General features: G+C 35.4%; 1 protein-coding gene and 1 long non-coding RNA gene across 3 annotated transcripts in view; one reads left to right on the top strand and one right to left on the bottom strand.

The window, feature by feature from the left end:
* The window catches only part of LOC138691745 (uncharacterized), a 400,261-nt gene that overhangs the window by 89,255 nt on the left and 297,132 nt on the right, over window positions 1-13,874 (bottom strand). The window lies entirely within an intron of this gene.
* LOC138691740 (zinc finger protein 239-like) overlaps window positions 1-13,874 on the top strand; it is a 77,927-nt gene that overhangs the window by 1,256 nt on the left and 62,797 nt on the right. For both annotated transcript variants that reach the window (XM_069814059.1, XM_069814056.1), the window contains exons 2-4: window positions 1,566-1,663; window positions 8,335-8,475; window positions 11,624-11,706. Coding sequence is in view for 1 of the 2 variants with exons in the window: in XM_069814056.1 (XP_069670157.1) it covers window positions 1,571-1,663; window positions 8,335-8,475; window positions 11,624-11,706 (317 nt within the window). In the remaining variant the exon portion in view is untranslated. The remainder of the gene's footprint in view (window positions 1-1,565; window positions 1,664-8,334; window positions 8,476-11,623; window positions 11,707-13,874) is intronic.

The raw sequence follows: 13,874 nt of genomic DNA, 5'->3' as shown, positions 1-13,874 counted from the left end.
ATGTACTAGACTGTGGTACTCCCACAGTTTAGTATATACAGTTGCGAAGCTAAATACTTAATAAATATGCAAACAAAGGTAGTTGCTGACCACTAGGATCGTTACTATCGCTTCAGCACAGATTCTCATTCCTTTCCCGAGCAGACCATAATGTATGTTCGGGTTTTCTATTTCAGTGTATGGAGGTCAGTGAAATATTATAATTTTATTGCATATCATTGCGAAGTTGTATTTGGTGTAATATGTCTATAAATTCCGTTTACTTCTGTATTGCATAATTTGTTGCAGAAATAATTACAAAAATGTGTTATTTTAATGCGAAGAGAATTTTGCATGTTAACATAATCTATTCGCATCAACATTTTAAGTTTAGAATGGAAGGTATTTTGGGGTTTAATAAAAAAGAATTTATGTTGTGATTTTAATTTAGCATATCTACCTTCCTCAATTGTAGATAGAAAATTTACCATACCACTCCTATGAAATTAGTGTACTACCATTGTGTTACTTCTTCTGTTAGGAAGTAGATAAATACAATAATTCAATACTTACCCGATTGTGGTATTAAAATACAGAAAAATTCAATTTGCGGCGTATCATATATGACATTATGCTTAATTATAATGTATAAATGCGAATATTGAAGTAATGATACAGTAAACATAACCTATAATTTGAACATACATAAATATCCGTGCGGTGCAACTGAAAGTTCTTGAATCGTGCATAAATGAATGTATAAGAATTTTGCCGTATTTAATTGAAATAAAGGGAGGTATTACACATACGAATAACGTAATTTTCACACCAAAAATAATATTTCACCTTAACTCGCAAGTGAATTATGTCTGAAGTGTCTCATAGTCTTTGTTTTAAATTTTATTATTGCAATTACACTACATTTTAGAGAAATATATGTTATCCTTTATGCATTTCAACTAATTTATGATTTAAAAGCCACCCTTCATGATCGGTTTGAGCGAGTCACATGGTTTCCCTTACGGCCTGTATTAGATCACGATGGCAGTGACACAGTTTATTGTTCCTAGTACTCACAGCGCTCCAAGCGGCTAGCAACTATAGCGAGAAATGCAAAAAATCATCCCAAGCTTCGCAACTGTATATACTAAACTGTGGTACTACCATGATCATCTGTGTCCACACCTGTGGAGTAACGGTTAGCGCGTCTGGCCGCGAAACCAGGTGGCCCGGGTTTGATTCCCGGTCGGGGTAAGTTACCTGGTTGAGGTTTTTTCCGGGGTTTTCCCTCGACCCAATATGAGCATGGGGAACTTTTGGTGTTGGACCCCGGACTCATTTCACTGGCATTATCACCATCTCATTCAGACGCTAAATAACCTAAGCTGTTGATAAAGCGTCGTAAAATAACCCACGAAAAAAAACATGATCATCTGTGCTCTCGTGTGTGTGTGCGTGCGTTTTACATGAAATTGTTATTACACCTGCTAGTCAATATCCAAATAGCTGACAAATTGCATGCCGGGATTAAGTTCCTTGTTTTCTTTATGAATTTAAGTTTCTTGTTATGTCATTTTTTTTTTCAGTCGTCATGGACGTGATGAAGATGGAACGTGAGGTCGACCCTCTGATAATAGGAAGAAGTAACTTAACTGATACAGTAGAGGGGAATAGTTTATCTCAGGTACTTTATATTGAGGGCAATTACTGATTATAATTTATTGGTAAATATCCAGAACAACTGCTTCTGTCGTTTCGACAAAAATACATTCCAAAAACCCCCGAAAATGAAAACGCTAAGAAAAAATGAGCGAAAAACGTTAAAATTTCGAATAAGTTAAAGAAATCTAAAAACTCACAACTTTCGCAAGTAAAATCAAAACATAAAAATTCACAAAAATAAAAACGAAAAAATTTAAATGAACAATCCTAAGCTAATATAATCTAACCTAACGGCGAAACAGTTCAGTAAATAGCTAACTATGGTCACTTACCTCACATTAATTAAGGGGTGGTCACATTTGTCCCACTTCCATGAAAAATTATTGCCTGCGTTCACGATGCTCTGGAAATGCCCTGTTGTACGTGAACTCTCCTAAATATCTGATATCGTTAAATACAACCTCCATACAAACCATCGTCACGAGACGTAGAATTACATACTCTCCTTTTTCGTTCTCTTTTTCGATCTCTGGTTCAATTCAATGATCCCATGTAGCCAGCTAAATTCCCTAATATAAAATTATATGCTGTTTTGTACTGAATAAAGAGTACCGAATTACCAAAGCCCACATGTGACTATTAAAAAAAAAAAACAAATAAAGACTGAATGATAAAAAATGATAGTGAACACGCCTTCACTTAATGGAGACAGACCGATAACTCAAAACTACATGCTCCCTCCATTACCAGAACGAATATGAAAGTGACAGAGACGAAAGGTTTGTTCCAGAAAGGAATTGAGAACGCGTTCCGAACTAAGACTGGAATTACTATCAACATTCGCTTGTGTTACATTACATTGAGTTCATACATACATTTAACTTATACCGTACGTTCAGAGACTGTGTATTATCACATTCTAGTATATAATCACGAAGTTTGAGTTGTTCAGGGTATTAGGAACGATATACTATGCTGGTACTCTTTCGCACATTGTCTGTGATGAGGCAATAGTAGCGATCCTAGTGGTTAGCAACTATCTATGGATGCATATCCCCTACGTATTGAGCTTCGTGACTGTATATACTAACTGTGGTATTATGATCGACGTTCGTGACAACTATCACACTCTGCCGGTCATAATGAGTACTGAAATACGCACACCGGTCAGTTAACTTGTTATAATAAATATTGAATTTTATGATAACTTAATTCGAGACAATAAAAATAAAATATCGGTATAGCAAGAATATTTTATAACAGAATAATCAAGAATGTCGGTAATGATAAAGTAGTAGTAATAATAATAATAATAATAATAATAATAATAATAATAATAATTATAATAATAATAATAACAACAACACTGCATAACAAATTTCAAACTTTGTTTTGCGCTGGGCTTGTGTTACATGTTTTCTATATAATTTCAACATTTTGAATACGAATGTGATAATATAAAACAGTTGTTGGTTACAATTTTTGAAAAATTTTCGAATTTATAACTATTCAAAATACTGCTTCATATAATGTCAATAAGACTAAATACTCACTGTTCAGAAGATTACACCTTTCTTTTTCTGCATTTTCTTTTATATTCGGCATCAGGTACATTACGAGTTGGCATACTGGTACTCCACTGGTCTTTGTATCTTTTTTCCATAGTTGAAATTTCTTAATTTAAACACTTACCATGCTCATCACTGAAATCGCCACAATTGTCGGGGAAAAAGTCAAGATAGGAGTGAAGAAAGTGAATTTTCAGGGACATGTTGCAATCCATAGTTTCATATCCCAACAGTAAGTTTTGCACTAATTCTTCATAGTTCTCACTTATACAGTGTCCCAGAAAATTTAATACAACCTCCTAGAATGCAATCCGGCAAAAATTCGAAACGATTATCCTTCATTATTTCTCATATTTGTGTTTCATTGAAAACTCCCGCTTTTATTTTGTGAGTCACTAATAGCAGGGAATTTTTCCTGGATATGTTTAAATGCTTCAGTTTTATGTCCCATCCCTTTAACAGAATTTTTCATTAACTCTAACCTAATGTGTAAAGGGAGTAAAATTACTTTACTTTAAGGTACAAGGGGTTGTTGTACAATATTTTTCATCCCCGGCTCTTGTGATTGTTGTGTTGGATAATGCTAACTCGAGCATGATTGTCCCATATGCACAGAAAGCAGCAAAATTCTGTGGAGCCTTATTGCATTCCGAGAAGCAATGCTGTAACCTTCAAATCAGCATATACAGGGTGATTCACAAGGATTTTTCGTCCCTTACGGAGCTTATTTCTGAAGACGGAGCAAAAATTGTTATATAAACATATGTCCTAATCTCAATATTTTGAAAGTTATACAAATTTGGAGTTATTTGTAAAATACCTTTTTTCTTTAGTTTCAAGCGTAAAAGAATGTTACAAATAGACAATGCTGTAACCTTCAAATCAGCATATACAGGGTGATTCACAAGGATTTTTCGTCCCTTACGGAGCTTATTTCTGAAGACAGTCGGAGCGAAAATTGTTATATAAACATATGTCCTAATCTCAATATTTTGAAAGTTATACAAATATGGAGTTATTTGTAAAATACCTTTTTTCTTTAGTTTCAAGCGTAAAAGAATGTTACAAATAGACAATGCTGTAACCTTCAAATCAGAATATACAGGGTGATTCACAAGGATTTTTCGTTCCTTACGGAGCTTATTTCTGAAGACAGTCGGAGCAAAAATTGTTATATAAACATATGTCCTAATCTCAATATTTTGAAAGTTATACAAATTTGAAGTTATTTATAAAATACCTTTTTTCTTTAGTTTCAAGCGTAAAAGAATGTTACAAATAGACAAAGAACAATTCAGAAATATCATTTCTTTAATTGGCTAGTGTTCCGAAGCTAAAAATGTGTTGTCGCTTTGTAAAGATATTGTTTTTCAATTTTTAACTAAAAATTCCTTCATTCATACACACTTATCACAAAAATTGTTACAAATCAGATGACTTTAGGAACTTCATTCTCTACAATTTAATTATGCATCCTAATGTATAGTCTATGACGTGAATATGTTACCAGAAAATCCACAAACTATTAAGGAAACCACGGAAATTTTACTTGAAGCAAGTAAAGCGATAGGTTTGAAAGTAAACCCCGAAAAGATGAAGTATATGACCAGAAGATTCTACGAAATGGAAACATAAAAATTGGAGACTTATCATTCGAAGAAGTGGAAAAATTCAAATATCTTGGAGCAGCAGTAACAAATATAAATCACACTCTGGAGGAAACTAATGCAGAATAAATATGGGAAGTGCCTGTTATTATTCGGATGAGAAACATGTCATCTAGTCTGCTGTCAAAACATCTGAAAGTTAGAATTTATAAAACAGTTATATTACCGGTTGTTCTTTATGATTGTAAAACTTGGACTCTCACTTTGAGAGAGGAACAGAAATTGAGAGTGTTTGATAATAAGCTTCTTAGAAAAATATTTGGGGCTAAGTGGGATGAAGTTACAGCAGAATGGAGAAAGCTACACAACCCAGAACTGCACGCATTATATTCTACACCTGGCATAATTAGGAACATTATATCCAGACGTTTGAAATGGACAGGGCATGTAGCACGTATGGGCGAATCCAGAAATGCATATAGAGTATTAGTTGGGAGACTGGAGGGAAAAAGACCTTTGGTGATGCCGAGACGTAGATGGAAAGATAATATTAAAATGGATGTCAGGGAGGTGGGATATGATGATAGAGACTGGATTAATCTTGCTCAGGATAGGGACCGATGGCGGGCTTACGTATGTGAGGGTGGCAATGATCCTGCATGTTCTTGAAAAACCATTTGTAAGTGACTACTGTACCTGGTCGTATTAGTGATAGTGGTAGTGGTAGTGGTAGTGATGCATAAGAGCGATCATATTGGATTTTTTATCTACCACATTTTTACAGCTCGCACCCCATCTGCACCTCCCTTGCTTTGACCCTGGCGACGTCACTGATCTCATTCAGACTAAATAACTTAAGATGTTGATAAAGTGTCGTAAAATAACATACTAATAAAACAACAGCAACCTTCTTTCACTCGGTCAGTATTTATGGAGCACATGCTGACACTTATTGCCAAGGAAACTGTGACCTTAATTTAATTAAATTTAGTGGAAAGCTTACAACCACATTTATTTGAGATCTGCTTCTGTTATTGACGTGTACATTGTGGTACACATTAGTTCATAATTGTACTCGAGAGGGACGTTTGAAAGCTTAAATCAATTTGGAAATTATTAAATATGTGCTAACATTAGATAATAACCAAGCAGGGTAAATGTAATTATGAAATAAGGTACATTTTAATGGCATTGTAAATGCAGATATTTATAAATAAGTGTATCCGAATTTTTTAACTAATCCCCATTATTATACAAGAAATACCTATTGACTTATATACTTTACTTTACTGCAACAAAAATATATGTCTTTGTAATGAGCGAAGATTCTTCTGTGGTAAAATCTAACATGAATATACAGCAACGAACAGGATGTTTATTATTTCACCACAGAAAATATTTTGTTCATTGCGGAGATGTAGGATTTTGGCATCTGAAGTATATTTTCTGAAAATGGACGGGTAGGTTTTGAAAGTTTGCTTCTCAAATATTTATAAAAATAGTTTTCCATTAGAATTCCCAGTTTTCCTGGAATGGCTGTACTGTAAAAACTTATTGTATAAATTTCTTCCTTATATAGGAAGGTTTTTTTTTTTTAATATTTCAATTGCTTACGTGAAAAAATTTTTCAGAAGAGGGAACCCAAGAGTTGGAACTCAATCAGAGACAATTATGTCCGACGCCGGGGTTGTATCCGGTGTGGCTTAGTGGATAAAGCATCAGCACGTAGAGCTGAAAACCCAGGTTCAAATCCCGGCGCTGGAGAGAATTTTTCTCCGTTCCATTACTCTTTCATTGTATGATGACGCAGAATATCTGCATGGAAATATCATATGTACTTCGGTACATTGAAATAATATGTGATATGCGTAAATCACGAAGTGATTTAAGACGGCGCTTATTCCGTCGGATCCCGGCCAACTAGTCACTCAAAACGAGTGCATCTCAGCACATGTGTGGACTTCGGTCCTATGTTCATAGACATCTATGACTTAGTGCAGAGGGCGGCCACTAGAGGGAACCCAAGATTTGGAACTCAATCAGAGACAATTCTGTCCAACGCCGGGGTTGTATCCGGTGTGGCTTAGTGGATAAAGCATCAGCACGTAGAGCTGAAAACCCGGGTTCAAATCCCGGCGCCGGAGAGAATTTTTCTCCGTTCTATTACTCTTTCATCGTATGATGACGCATAATATCTGCATGGAAATATCATATGTACTTCTTTACATTGAAATAATATATGATATGCGTAAATCACGAAGTGATTTAAGACGGCGCTTATTCCGTCGGATCCCGGCCAACTAGTCACTCATAACGAGTGCACCTCAGCACATGTGTGGACTTCGGCCCTATGTTCATAGACATCTATGACTTAGTGCAGAGGGCGGCCACTAGAGGGAACCCAAGATTTGGAACTCAATCAGAGACAATTCTGTCCGACGCCGGGCTTGTATCCGGTGTGGCTTAGTGGATAAAGCATCAGCACGTAGAGCTGAAAACCCGGGTTCAAATCCCGGTGCTGGAGAGAATTTTTCTCCGTTCCATTACTCTTTCATCGTTTTTCAAAAGAATTATTTCAATTGTTTAAGTAAGAACATTTTTCAAAAGAATTATTTCAATTGCATATATTTCTCTTTTTGAAAATAGAACATTAGAATATTATTTATGTCTTAAGTTAGTAATAAGCAAATGAGAAGCAAACATTCAAAACCTGACATGTCCATTTTCACAAAAATTCAACAAATATATGTCTTTGTTTCAAACGAAGGTCTTTCTGTGGCAATATCTTACATGAATCTATAGCAAGGGAAAGGATGTTCAGTATTTCATCACTGAAAATATTTTGTTCATAGCAGAGATGTAAGATTTTGGCATCTGAAGTATATTTTCTGAAAATGGACAAGTCAATTTTGAAAGTTTGCTCCTCAGATGTTTATGAAAAATAGTTTTCCATCAGAATTCCCAGTTTGTGTGGAATGGCTGTACTGTAAAAACTTATGAAATAAAACTCTTCTTACAGGAGATATTATTCCATTGATATTCATTAACCAAAATGACTTTGGGAATTTTAATGGGAAGAGGCTTGCAATGTTAAATTTGATATAAACCACAATATTGTCACGAGCTTTCTGAATACCAAATCAAATGTACACGGTATGATGGGCATCAATGGGATCGGATATTTACTATATGTCGTTCTATTGATGTATTGTATAATCATACTTCTGAGTACTAAAATATTATAATCGAAAAGACATTAGCAGGCATTTTCTAGAATATCAATAATTTGTTTTACACATATTACACCGTGTATATTATTTTTAAGTAATACCTGCCCTATTGCTTAGTCATTGCCTGTCTCTTTGTTCTTATTTTGTGTTAAATTTTTTTCTCTAAATGTCGCCTGTGTTGAAAGTTAGTTAGTGACTGCCACATTGAACCAGATTTGTGGCTGTTTCACATCAAGTCATCTTTAAAATACCTATGAAAATAATTCTGTGTGTCGTTTTGTTCTGTAGGAAGGGAATTTATCGCATATGAATATGACTGGCATTAAGACAGAATGCGTGGACCAGGGTTACGATATAAAATCAGAGATAAAGGTTGAAGACATCGCACCAGTGCCTATGAGCTTCATTGTGGTGAAATCTGAAGTTGATGTAAGTGGTACACTATAAATATCCATATACCGTAAATTTCAAGCTATAGTATATAGAAAATTAATATTACCATATCAAATCCATGTATAAAAAATTGAAAGTGTAATTTTCTGTAGCTGGTCATGTGTAATAAATTAGTAGGCCTTGTAGAAAAGAAGACTATATACTGATTACTGTGACGTAAAATTCTGATTTATGGCATTAATCTTAAAAAAAAAGGAAGTCCACACCTGTAGAATAACGGTTAGCGCGTCTAGCCGCGAAACCAGTGGCACGGGTTCGATTCCCGGTCGGGGCAAGTTACCTGTTTGAGGGTTTTTCCGGGGTTTTACCTCAATCCAATATGAGCAAATGCTGGGTAACTTTCGGTGTTGGACCCCGGACTCATTTCACCGGCATTATCACCATCTCATTCAGACGCTAAATAACCTAAGATGTTGATAAAGCGTCGTAAAATAACCTACTAAAATAAAATAAAATATACTACGAAGAAAAAATGCAGTATCACAGTCATTTATGTAATCCAGACCAACCACCTGACTGCAGTTGTGTTTGGCACCTCGGTATGAAACTGTGCTGAACCTTGGATTTCATGTGAGAAATTTCCTGTGTACACATAACACTTTGTTTTGAATTATAATTTCTAGGCATTTTCAGGCCGTTTTCAATAATAATAATAATAATGGTTTCATTTAACCTGGCAGAGTTAAGGCCGTAAGGCCTTCTCTTACACTCAACCAGGATTAAAACTTGCTTACATAGTTGAACATACAACTGAATCAGAATTAAGTAATTACATACTGACACAATTTAGGTACATAATGAGATCAATAGAGGTAGTTACATAAAATTTACCTCATAAAACAAAAATAAACATAGTGGAATTCATATTAATATTGTTAGAATAAAATACGAATCACATAAAAACAGAAGCCGATAATTCAATAAAAAAAATGTACACAGTAAAACTAAAAATAAACACATTAGTATACATATTAGTATTAGATTACAATTAAGTAGGATTCACATAATTAAGCCAGAAACCGACAAATGTAATAATTGTACACAATAAAAAAATAGATTAATAATAAAAAAAAGCAACACAGTGGGATTAATACTGGTGTTAAGTGATAAATAAACACGATTTACATGATTACACAATAAAAATAAGAAACAAAGAAAAAACAAATACAGTGGAACACATTGCATTAAATATTTGCAACGTGTTAGGTCTGGCAACTCATCATAAGATATTTTTTCTAATTTACATTTAAAAGAAATTAAAGTTCGGCATTCCTTGACTTCAGGTGGCAGAGAATTGCAGTGACGAGAAGTAGCGACAGTGACAGATGAAGAATAAAGAGATGATGTGTGGAGTGGTATTTCTAGCGTGTTCTCATATTGTGACTGAGTATTTAAGTTATAATACCGAGAGAGATAAGTGAGAGGTGCGCAAAATTCGGTATAAGCGAGAAAGGGAAATGTTCAGACTGATAATCATAATAGGCGTGTTCTAGATGTAGTTAAAGCAGAAATACAATGTAAAGTCAACTTCCAATCTATGAAATGTCTCAATGTTATGGCTATGTGCTGTCTAAGGTCTTGTTTATCAAAGCTTCAAAATCAAATTGCATTTAATTTTCAGTGATAAGAAAGAAAGAGTTAACAGTTGAAGATATTTATATGTATGTATTGCTATGATGAAAGTGTAATTTGTTTTGTATATATGCTCAATATTACACATAAACCTTTTCTGATTGAAACACTAAGTTGCTTTTAGTCCGTCAATATAAATATGATGCAAGTAATGTTAAATAGCCTACGGTGGGTACAATCTGGAATGTGTCCAGGAATATCAACCCGGTCCCTTCTATTGTTTTACAAGCTTCCTCAGTTTCCACACGTCAGTTCATTTCGAATTATGAATCTTCTGAGTCCACAGCAATAATCTGTATTGAAAATTAATTTGCAACTGTGGTGAGAAAACTTTTATTATCTGCCATCTTATGTCAAAACAAGAAAACGTGTTTGAGAGTCAGCATTTTGAGTTAATGAAACTCTGAAATACATTAATATAACACTATACTGTATAGATTTTTCACTGTTTCCTTACTTTAAATATTTTTGCACATTCTGGTTATGTATTTTGTAGGCCATTTATACATGACATGCACATATCTTCAAGGTTAAAATTTCATTCCACTGCCTTACAATACAGCCAAATAACATGAACTTAAGGAATGATGTACAAGGCGCGTCCATAAAGTAACTTTCCCACTCGTCCCACAGCTAGCAAACCATATGTTACGCCAAGCGACTGCGTGTACGTGAGTGATAGAGTAATGTCCTTGCATGGCACATCCGCTAGCAGAACTTCCCGAGTGCTCTCAGTAGCTTCGTTGCATTGGTTGAAGATGGACGCTCCTATCTCAGCTCCCGCTGCGTGAAGTGCGGTCAGTGATAAAGTTTTTGAATGCACAGGGCTTACCACCGATTGAAATTTATCGCCAGCTGTGCTAGTTCTGTGGGCCTAACGTCATGAGAAAGCAGATGGTGCGTTGCTCCACAAGGTCGTTTGTGATGATGGTTGGCCTCCCATTGCGCTCCTCGTCATGCACATTTTCGCGTCCTGCTGAAAATTGTCTACACTAGCAACACACCATCTGCTTGCTCATGACATCAGGCCCATAGACCTGGCACAGCTGACGATAGATTTCAATCGGCACTATGCCTGTGCATTCAAAAACTTTATCACTGATTGCAATTTACATGCTGCGGGAGCTGGAATAATAGCATTCTTCTTCAACCAATGCAATGAAGCTACTGAGAGCACTCGGGAAGTTCCGCTAGCGCATGCGTCATGCCAGGACATTACTCTATCACGTACATGCAATCGCTTCGCGCGACATATGGTTTGCTAGCTGTGGGGCGAGTGGGAAAGTTACTTTATGGACGCGCCTCATATAAAGGACGTAAGTCAATGCAGTTCAGAGGAACCAATTTCAGATTTTATGTAAAAGTCTTTATAACATTGCCGAAAAGTTAGATCTGATTCACTAGAGTGGAAAAGTCAGGTGTGTGTGACCTAAGAAACCAATGATCCAAATCCTCAGTTAAAGCTCTCTTCATTATTTACTCACTTTTCCAGGAAGATTTGTTCGATGTGGGCAGAGTTCAGCAGAAACAGAAAGTGGAAGTATCTTCAAAAGAGGATGAAGTGTTGACTGAGAGGTGAGTGTACTGTGCTGCTTTTGCTTCCATACTTTCAGAACTTAATTTTGTTACGACGTCGGAAATAAATCTTATAATGATGTTGATGTTGTTGTTGTTGTTGTTTTCTAATGCCAGGTGTTTGACAATAAAGTCATTTGACCTCTTGCACTCCAATATTTTTCAAAGATATTATCATGGTCAGCCACTGAAGCACAGATTTTAAGGTGTTCCGAATCCATTTCTTGGTTTGAGTTGCACAATGAGCAGTTAGGGGACTGATATATTCCAATTCTATGCAGGTGCTTGGCCAAACAATCATGGCCTGTTGCCAAACTAAATGCAGCTACAGACGATTTTCGTGGTAAATCGGGAATTAAAAAAATTTATAATGTGTGATAGTGTTTTGTCTACTGTGTACCACAAAGTGTATGCAATCTATTTCTAACAATATCATCTAATATTTTAATTACATTTACAAATTGTGCTGTAGATTTTTTATTATTACTGTGAGAGGCATCACGAATTTGCTCTAAACTGGATAATTTGCTATGGTAGCTTTGAACCATGCCATTACGGTTACTACCAAATTTAACTAAATACACATTGTCGCCAACGTAAGGACATGACGTTGGTCTGTGGCATCTTTACAAAGAGAAATTTGTTTTCTTTTTCTCCCTACCTCCTTAGTTCTGAACGTTACTGAGAGTTATCACCACTGTTAGTGACAAGATGTATTTGCGTAAATATTGCGAATAGATTACGTGGCTTAGATGAGGGGCTCGCGACAGGAACAGTTTTGCTGTGGCGCATGCGGGGACCTCTCATGCAACGGCAGCGTGATCTGTACGTGAATTTATTTTCGTGTGTACATTCCAGATCAAATCAAGACGGTGCCTTCTTGCTCTGGTTACACATCATGCATATTATACGAAGGTTAGTTTTGGTTAGTTTAGGTTTTTATTATCCAAGTCCGTGCATGTGTAGACAGCCAAAATGATCCTGTCAGTCATGGTCCTTGTGATAGCTTTTGTTTCGTAGTATTGGTAAACAATAATATGATAAAAGCGGTGAATAATTTCAGGGCCGCTAAAAGTTTTTTTTTTTGTAAAAGACGAGGTATTTTCTCTAGACCACAAATAAAGCTGCAGCGCGGTCATAATTACGTACTTAACGCTTTGGTGAACATTAATCGGAAATTTACTTTCCCTCATCTGAAAGATATTTCCTGAAACACACCTTTTCCCCCCTTCATTTCTTTGTGATAACTTACTTTAAGATCTTACTTTAAGATCTTACTACATCTGCATTGAAAACACCGCCATTGTACTGAATGAACCTTGCACTTGATTAAAGGGGTGAATTATTTAAGAATTTTACTACCACCATTTCGATTATCTTTTGTCGGACTAAACCTCAGCAATAATATCCACGACTACACAAGCTGTCTGTGAAAATGATTGCTATGTTTGGCTCAACATTTATATTTGTGAGGAACTGTTTTCTATTATCAACTTTAATAAAGGCAACATTGAACATCTATAACTGATGTGTCATTACGCTCAGTAATGTTCCTTTCAGCTGCCAACAGCATAAAACCCCGTTTTGATGATACTCATAAATAAAAATATAACAAAATGATATTGTATATTTAAGTAGGTATAGAGTTTCTATTATTTCTGTAAAATAAATATTTCTTTATTATTTAATGATAGTCCAAGATAGATCTGTAAACACTGAAAGGGAAATCGTTTCATGAATACTCGTACTAGTACTTTTCTTTACATTTTGTACTAGATCACCTCTTCTTCCAGTTCACACTTATACAGAGCACAGCCCATATCTGCATTCCGCTCTCGAGCTGTGAGCCGACTTGGAGAGCACAAACCTTGTGCAGGCCTGGGATGTATGTTAATAACTATGATATAATTAAGATGTAACATTTCAGAGTCCAATGTTTCGGATGTAAAATTACATTTGAAGGCGTTTAAACTATCAAAATATTTATTAACTTGTACACACACACAAACACAAACTAACAAACAGAGAACAAACTCCGAAAACAACTTTTTATAAATATGATATTCAAAATTCTGTAGTGTACTCAAATCATGATAAAAATGTAGAGATTATCGGGGATAATCTATCAAATCAGAATTTAAAGAAATTGTATCATCATCATCCTGTCA

Source organism: Periplaneta americana, chromosome 16, assembly GCF_040183065.1.
Source record: "Periplaneta americana isolate PAMFEO1 chromosome 16, P.americana_PAMFEO1_priV1, whole genome shotgun sequence".
In the NCBI taxonomy this organism is placed as follows: domain Eukaryota; kingdom Metazoa; phylum Arthropoda; class Insecta; order Blattodea; family Blattidae; genus Periplaneta; species Periplaneta americana.
Note: the sequence above shows the minus strand (reverse complement) of the source record. Positions and strands in the feature narration are given on the sequence as shown.